The sequence below is a fragment of the Mustelus asterias genome, chromosome 25 (genome assembly GCF_964213995.1).
Source record: "Mustelus asterias chromosome 25, sMusAst1.hap1.1, whole genome shotgun sequence".
Taxonomy (NCBI): Eukaryota; Metazoa; Chordata; class Chondrichthyes; order Carcharhiniformes; family Triakidae; genus Mustelus; species Mustelus asterias.
Window position 1 is genome coordinate 172,658 of NC_135825.1, and position 8,837 is coordinate 181,494.

The 8,837-nt window shown below is 43.8% G+C and overlaps 1 protein-coding gene across 1 annotated transcript in view; it reads left to right on the forward strand.

The window, feature by feature from the left end:
* The window catches only part of strip1 (striatin interacting protein 1), a gene marked incomplete at its 5' end in the record, with an annotated part of 173,283 nt that extends 166,295 nt beyond the window's left edge, over positions 1–6,988 (forward strand). Inside the window, one exon of the mRNA XM_078241923.1 lies at positions 6,180–6,988. Coding sequence (XP_078098049.1) covers positions 6,180–6,427 — 248 coding nt within the window. The remainder of the gene's footprint in view (positions 1–6,179) is intronic.
* Positions 6,989–8,837: the final 1,849 nt, after the last annotated feature.

The following is an 8,837-nucleotide window of genomic DNA, read 5'->3' on the forward strand; positions in this document are numbered from 1 at the left end:
CACCATCAATCCCTGTGGTACACCGCTGGTCATAGGCTTCCAATCACAAAAAACAATCCTCCAGCATCACCCTTGGATCTTATTAACAATTCAATTTTGGATCTACTTTGCTAACTTGCCTTGAACCCCATGGGCTTGAATCTTTTAGATCAGCCTTCCATGTAGGACATTGTCAAAGGCCTTACTGAAGTCCATGTAAACCACATCAACTGCGCTGTCCTCATCAAGGTATTTAGTTACCATTTCAAAAAATTCAATTAAATTAGTTAGACAGAATCTCCCACCAATAAATCCGTGCTGACTATTCATGATTAATTCTTGCCTTTCCAAATATTGATTAATCCTGTCCCTCAGAATTTTTTTCAAAAACTTCCCTACCACTGACGTTAGACTAACTGGCCTGTCATTACCTGCCTATCACTGCTGCCCTTCTATATAAAGGTACCATGTTAGCTATTCGCCTGTCACCTGGCGCTTCACCTGTGGCCAGCGAAGATTTAAATACCTCCGTGAGGGCCCTTGAAATCTCCTGCATTGCCTTCCATAGCAGCCTCGGATACCTCTCATCAGGCTCATAAAGCATCTCCCCCTTGAACAAAGAAAAGTCCAGCACAGGAAGAGGTCCATCGGCCCTCCAAGCCCGTGACGATCATGATGCCCTAACTAAAATTTTAAAAAACCTTCTGCCCTTACTCGGTTCGTATCCCTCTATTCCCTCCCTATTCATGTACCCGTCCAGATGCCTTTTAAATGTTGCTAATGTGCCTGCTCCCACCACCTCCTAGGTCTGCTTGCCTTCATCAGTCGGGGCATTTTGAGTATAAAAATAGGCGGGTAATGCTGCAGCTGTACAGAACCTTAGGCCTCATCCAGAAGGATGTGGATGCTTTAGAGAGGGTACAGAAGAGGTTTGCCAGGATGTTGCCTGGTCTGGAGGGTATTAGCTATGAGGAGAGGTTGGATTAAGTCAGTTTGTTCTCACTGGAACAACGGAGGTTGAGGGGTGACCTGACAGAGGTCTACAAGATTGAGTGGCATGGACAGATTGGTAGTCAGATGCTCTCTCCTAGGGTAGAAAAGTCAAGTACTAGGGGACATAGGTTTAATGTAAGTGGGGAAAAGTTTAGAGGAGTTGTGCGAGGCAAGTTTTTTTTACACAGAGGGTGGTGAATGTCTGGAACGCGCTGCCTGGGGAGGTGGTGGGAGCAGGTACGATAGCGTCATTTAAGGGGCAACTAGATGAATACATGAATAGGACGGGAATGGAAGGATACGGATTCCGTAAGTGCATATGGTTTTAGTTTAGGCAGGCATCATGATTGGCGCAGGCTTGGAGGGCCAAAGGGCCGGTTCCTGTGCTATACTTTTCTTTATTCTTTGTCCTTCTGGTAGTGTGATGACCAGAGCTGCACGCAATACTCCAAATGCGGCCTAACCAAGGTTTTATATAGCTGCAGTATGGTCTGCCAACTCTTGTACTCAATGCCACGGCCGATGAAGGCAAGCATGCCATATGCCTTCTTAATCACCTTGTGTTGCCAATTTTAGGGAACTGTGAACTTGCACACCCAGACCCCTCTATTAAACTTAAAGTGCTCTAGAACCTCACCATCCCAACTGAAATCTCCAGCTGCAATGTCTTTCTCCTTAGTGAATATAGATGGAAAATATTCATTTAAGGCCTCGCTCCAAGCACAGATTGCCCCTTTGGTCTTTATTCGGCCCCACTCTTGGACAATTGACAAAGCTGGGCCTGTTCTCCTTGGAGATGAGTGAGAGGAGCTTAGTTAGACGTGCTCAAAATCGTGAAGGGTCTGGCCAGAGTAAAACCGGAGAAACTGTACCCATCGGCAGGAGGTTGAGAACCTTAAAGTGATTAACAAAAGAACAAGAGGTGTCATGAGGAAAATGTTTTTTATGCTGCCATTGGCTTGGATCTGGAATGCACTGCCTGGATGTGTGATGGAATTCAGTTGTGGAACTGGATAATTATCGAAAGAGGAAAGATACTGGGCTACAGGGAAAAGGTTTGGGTTGGGATTAGCTGTGTTGCCGTTGCAGAGAACTGACACAAAGACAAAGTGCTGAATGGCCTGCTTCTGTGTTGTAACCATTCTATGATTCTAGCACAGATACTTTTAGGGAACTTGATAAACATATGGTGAGGGAACATTAACAGAGGGATCTGGGTAAGGTCCGAGTAAAGGCAAAAGGTTTTTTTTAGTTTAGTTAGGGCATCATAATCTGCATGGGCTTGGAGGGCCGAAGGGCCTGTTCCTGTGCTGTACTTTTCTTTGTTCTTTGAAGAAAGAAGCTGAAGATTACATTGATTAAGCGATCAAGAAGGGTGGGAGAGTGTTTGAGTAAAACATAAGCACCCAACCTAGATGAGGTAGACCAAATGGCCTGCTTCTGTGCCGTGCGGGCGGCACGGTGGCACAGTGGTTAGCACTGCTGCCCTCACAGTGCCAGGGACCCGGGTTCAATTCTGGCCTTGGGTGACTGTCTGTGTGGAATTTGCACGTTCTCCCCATATCTGCATGGGTTTCCTCCGGGTGCTCCGATTTCCTCTCGCAGTCCAAAGATGTGCAGGTTCGGTGGATTGGCCATGCTAAATTGACCCTTAGTGTCAGAGGGATTAGCATGGTAAATACGTAGGGTTATGGGGGGATAGGGCCTGGGTGGGATTGTTGTCGGAGCAAGCCTGATGGACTGAATGGCCTCCCTCTGCACTGTAGGCATTCTATTCCATTCCAAATTCCATGTTAAGATGCCAGCTTGGTAAACAAACACTATAGTACATTTCACATCCTCAGGCCATCACAGCCAAGGAATTAATATTCAGTTGGCAATCGCAGCATTGTGTTTGGGGATATGGATTGTGTTTTAGATTGCAGGAACCTCGAGCTCCAAAGACCCTGATATCTGTTTATGAGAATGTTTTGGGCAGCAAGTTGTATAGTCTGTATTTATTTTCCAATGGGAGCTGTACAGGAGAATCACTGCTGCTGCTGCACATTGACTCAGAGACATTCAGACTCCAGATTCATAGTCACCCTGTGAGCTGCAAACAGGCCTGCACTCAAACTCCAGCAACTCTTGAGCCCCCACACAATATTGCAGGTAAAATTTAGTCAACATGGTCCTGCCTCTGTGTCACAAGTCAGTCAGCGGTTGTGAGAGGATTTTCCTTCCATTCTGATTGTTGCCATCAATGAGCCAAATCCCTCTGCATGTGTTTACTCCTTGAAATATGTAGCTTCAATAGCAGAGGCAGTGAGGATTAGACTAACACCAATCTTACAGATTAAAAAATCCAGTCAGAAAATTGAGAAGTGAATTCCATTGAGGTCAGTGGAAAGAAAGATCAAGTTTTTTAAAATTCATTCAAGGGAAATGGATTTTGCTGGCTTGGTCAGCATTCATTGCCCATCCCTAATTGCCCTTGAGAAGTTGGTGGTGAGCTGCTTTCTCGAGCCGTTGCAATTCATAGGACGTATAACGGATGACCAATCCCAAGGCACCAAACCTAAGATACAAGAGCAGATGTCAGAAATAGATGCCGACGGATATTCAAGCAGGAGACCAAAATACTGGAGGCAAAGCTTAACTTCTGCAGAAAGTGCAGCTGGAATTTGAATCAGTTGCTTGATGCTGCTTAATGTTATTTTTAAAAAATAAATAAAAACTGCAAAATATAAGGTACAAGGTCTGTTGTGTAACGAGTATCTCCAGAAACAGTGCATTGTATCTCAATCCATACTGCTTTAAATAACTTCTATACATTAAGATTGTTCAGTGTAACAGCATGTGAAAACATTTCTGAGGACTTTCTTTGGTTAATATTTCTTCTAAAGCTCTAAGTATGATTTCATTAAGAATATTGACCAAAGGAAATGGGGGATCTCATAGAGACTTATAAAATTCTAACAGGACTAGACAGTGTAGATGCAGGGAGGATGTTCCCGATGGTGGGGGAGTCCAGAATCAGGGGTCACAGTCTGAGGATTCAGGGTAGACCATTTAGGTGAGGAGACATTTCTTCACCCAAAGAGTGGTGAACCTGTGGAATTCATTACCACAGGAAGTAGTTGATGCCAAAACATTGAACGTATTCAAGAGGCAGCTGGATATAGCACTTGGGGCGAATGGAATCAAAGGTTATGGGGAGAAAGCAGAATTAGGCAATTGAGTTGGACGATCAGCTATGATCGTGATGAATGGCGGAGCAGGCTCGAAGGGCCGAATGGCCTCCTCCTGCTCCTGTTTATGTTCTATGAAATGTCTTCCTCCTATGTTTCTATGAAATTGAGTCATTACCATTAATGTTAAAAACTAAACCATTCGGTATCGAATCCAGGTTGGCTCTCCTTGAAGCAATTCAATTAGTCCCATTCACCCACTCTGTCTCTACTCCCTGTAAGTTTATTTCATTTGATTGCCCATCCAATTGTCTCTGCTTCCACCGCCCTCATGGACACCGCTTGCTGCATAAAAAAATCTTCCTCACTTTCTCCCTCTATCGTTTGCCCAAAACCTTCCATCTGTGTCCCCTAGTTTTTCTGCTGTATGCTGTTTTGTCTTGTCTATCATATCCAAACTTGTCAAAATCTTTTACACCTCTGGTACTCCAGGAACACACCTACAGCATTTCTATACATGGGAGCTGACTTGTTCTGTGTGCTAAATTATTTTTTACTGAATTCCTTTTTCTGTGAAAAGGGACTGGATTTCCAGCAAGATTATAATAAATTAGAATTGAAACGCTGGTTCCTCAAATTAATTCACACAATTGGGCAATCAGCAAGCGACATGATATCATTTTTAAAATTCTTACCCTTGTGTTGAAGTTCTTCAGTGGCCTCGCCCCAATCTCTGGAACCTCCACTCAGCTACTCCAGCTCTGACTTCTACTGTGCCTGCACCCACTTATGTCAATGTGCATTGAGAGCCAACATTGAACAGATTGATTGTCGCGAACATGACAAAAATCCCAATCAATCCAGATTTTGCTCCAGTGGGTAACTGTTTGCAGAGTGTTCTGGGAAAACACCTGGCGTGGCCACAGGAATTCCAAATGAACTATGACCTTTGGCTTGAAAAGGAAGTGTTCTCAAAGCCAATCGGCATTGGTCTTTCTTCAGTTGCTTAAGCACTGGAATTCCCTTCTTACATCTGGGACGTTTTATTGTGTTAAAGGTCTAAATAAACGTTGTATAAATACAAATTGTTGTTTTAAACAGCAATAATTATGATTTCACCAGCTTATTTTGAGGATAAGTTGGTTGCAAGCTGTCCTCAGTCATATCACAAGCTGACTTTGCACTATGAGGCTCATAGGGACGAGCAGCCAGGTTCACCTATTGGTTTAGTTAACACTTCACATCAACAGGAACCTTCAATTCCAACACAAGGGGCTGTAACATCCGAGCACCCCAGCATCAATTGTGGGGGGGGGTACCCCAAGGATGCTCTGGGGAATCCTCCTTCAAGGTTTCCAGGTAAGGGTTTGCATGGCAATTGCCCAGAAGTGCAGACTTCCACTGGGTAATTGCCCTACGCTGTGAACTGTCAAAAAAAATTACAATCTAAATCGCAAACTTAGGATGGTTTTGCCAGGGTTACACCAATAGTTGCCAAGAAAAGGTTAGAAGAATTAAAACCTCTTCTACCTTCTGGGTAGCTACTGTAAAGTCCCAGACTGACACCTCTTTCCCCCCTCCCACCCCACCCCTAACCAATGGTACACCACCCACACTCGCTCCTGTGGCATTGATGAGCAAGATCCCATCTTTGTGATTTACTTGACGAGAACTCAGTGTTAAAGCACCAAGGCTTGGCCCCCTAGCCCTGGGGCCTGGCTGTTTGGAACAGTCTGCACCGCCGCCCCCCCCCGCCCCCAGCCCTTGTTGGAGGTGCCAAAGCAGAGTGGACATACCCTATTCAACTCCCTTGTTAACTGTCAGCCACTCTGAGAGGGTGCCAACAATTCAAACCATAAAGTGTTGCTTATGATTAAACTTGGGCTGGCCAGCTGATTAAATATGGTGGTTTTCTCATGTCAAACATTTTCACCCAAAATTTCCCCCGCTAGACTGAATCGAATTCCTTCTTAAATTCATTGAAGCACATGTTTCAAAGTCAGTTTTCTAATTTTTAAAAATGTAATTTTTTTTTAGATCTTGATGCCCGTCCATGGGATTTTCAGGCCGAGGAATGTGCATTGAGAGCCAACATTGAACGGTTTAATAGTCGCAGATATGATAAAAATCCAAACAATCCAGATTTTGCTCCAGTGGATAACTGTTTGCAGAGTGTCCTGGGACAGCAGCTGGTGTTGCCAGAGGAATTCCAAATGAACTATGACCTTTGGCTTGAGAGGGAAGTGTTCTCAAAGCCAATCAGCTGGGAGGAGCTTCTTCAGTAATTTCCACCTCCATTTTGTATGATAGTCAATCGTTTTTTAACTGTGTAATAAATTAATCATTGTCTACATGAACTTTGTTAGGTATTGTAGGCCGAGAAATCTTGTTTAATTTGTCACCGCATCAATGATGAGAAATATAGGTGAGTTTCTTTCCATCCATTCTGTGTGGTGCTGAAACCACATGCCAAGCCTTCAGCACCTGCTGGAAAGTGCCTATATGGGCATTGGTGGAATATTATATTATTGAACTTGTCATGACTCCTATGGTTAAATATCTTGCTTAGCTAACACAAGGAGAAGTACTTGGTTGAGTACCAGAGGACAAAATAACTCCCAAGAATCAAGGCGTTCAGGAGAGAAGGTGCAAAAATCAAAAGCGGAAGAAGCATTTGCGAAATGCTTGAAGCTGTTGGGAATTATTTGACTATTCATTAACTGTAGTGAACAAGTATATCTGGCAAAAAAAGCAGTAAAGTACTGCTTGTATTTGTACATGTTGCTAAAATTAACCAAGGATTTCATCCTTTAGGTGGTAATAAAGGGAAAATAATTAGTAACTAAGCTTCAGGTCCGATGAAAATGCTGATTCTTGTGTTTGATGTTTTTTACTGTTTAATGGTCTTTGTTTCTTGATAAGCTTTTTCTTTTAACTGTTACCAATGAATGAAAGTGTAAGTTGTGTGAGATAACTGCCTTTGATTTTTTTTTTATTTTGCTGATCAAATTTGACAGTTTGGAAAATGATCTAATACTCAACTTACTCGCCAGATCCTAAAACTGTGGAATTTCTCATTTTCATAAAACTCTTCTACAATCCATGAACTTCTAGAAACTTACTTCATCTCCTTTTATACCTGTTTTAGCTTCAGATATATTATGGGCTGTAACGCTTCACATTGGCTTCTTAAAACATAAAGAGCTGCAAAGTAACTGAGGAAGAAGTTTAACAACACCAGGTTAAAGTCCAACAGGTTTATTTGGTAGCAAAAGCCACACAAGCTTTCGGAGCTGCAAGCCCCTTCTTACCTGAAGAAGGGGCTTGCAGCTCCGAAAGCTTGTGTGGCTTTTGCTACCAAATAAACCTGTTGGACTTTAACCTGGTGTTGTTAAACTTCTTACTGTGTTTACCCCAGTCCAAGGCCGGCATCTCCACATCAAGTAACTGAGGTACAGAGAGTAGTTTAGTTTTTGGGATGTATTTTGCATTATTCCTATTTAATCATTAAGTATGTAATAGAAGGTTGCCTGGCCAAATATCTTGGACATTGTGATCTGAATCTTAATTGTGTTACTTTTCATTGCATTTCTGCATGTTTAGACAGATAAAAGAACAAAGAACAGTACAGCACAGGAAACAGGCCCTTCGGCCCTCCAAGCCTGTGCCGCTCCTTGGTCCAACTAGACCAATCGTTTGTATCCCTCCATTCCCAGGCTGCTCATGTAACTATCCAGGTAAGTCTTAAACGATGTCAGCGTGCCTGCCTCCACCACCCTACTTGGCAGCGCATTCCAGGCCCCCACCACCCTCTGTGTAAAAAATGTCCCTCTGATATCTGAGTTATACTTCGCCCCTCTCACCTTGAGCCCGTGACCTCTCGTGATCGTCACCTCCGACCTGGGATAAAGCTTCCCACTGTTCACCCTATCTATACCCTTCATAATCTTGTACACCTCTATTAGATCTCCCCTCATTCTCCGTCTTTCCAAGGAGAACAACCCCAGTCTACCCAATCTCTCCTCATAGCTAAGACCCTCCATACCAGGCAACATCCTGGTAAACTTTCTCTGCACTCTCTCTAACGCCTCCACGTCCTTCTGGTAGTGCGGTGACCAGAACTGGACGCAGTACTCCAAATGTGGCCTAACCAGCGTTCTATACAGCTGCATCATCAGACTCCAGCTTTTATACTCTATACCCCATCCTATAAAGGCAAGCATACCATATGCCTTCACCACCTTCTCCACCTATGTTGCCACCTTCAAGGATTTGTGGACTTGCACACCTAGGTCCCTCTGTGTTTCTATACTCCTGATGACTCTGCCATTTATTGTATAACTCCTCCCTACATTATTTCTTCCAAAATGCATCACTTCGCATTTATCCGGTTTAAACTCCATCTGCCACCTCTCCGCCCAATTTTCCAGCCTATCTATATCCTGCTGTATTGCCCGACAATGCTCTTCGCTATCCGCAAGTCCAGCCATCTTTGTGTCATCCGCAAATTTGCTGATTACACCAGTTACACCTTCTTCCAAATCATTTATATATATCACAAATAGCAGAGGTCCCAGTACAGAGCCCTGCGGAACACCACTGGTCACAGACCTCCAGCTGGAAAAAGACCCTTCGACCACTACCCTCTGTCTCCTATGGCCAAGCCAGTTCTCCACCCACCTAGCCACTTCTCCT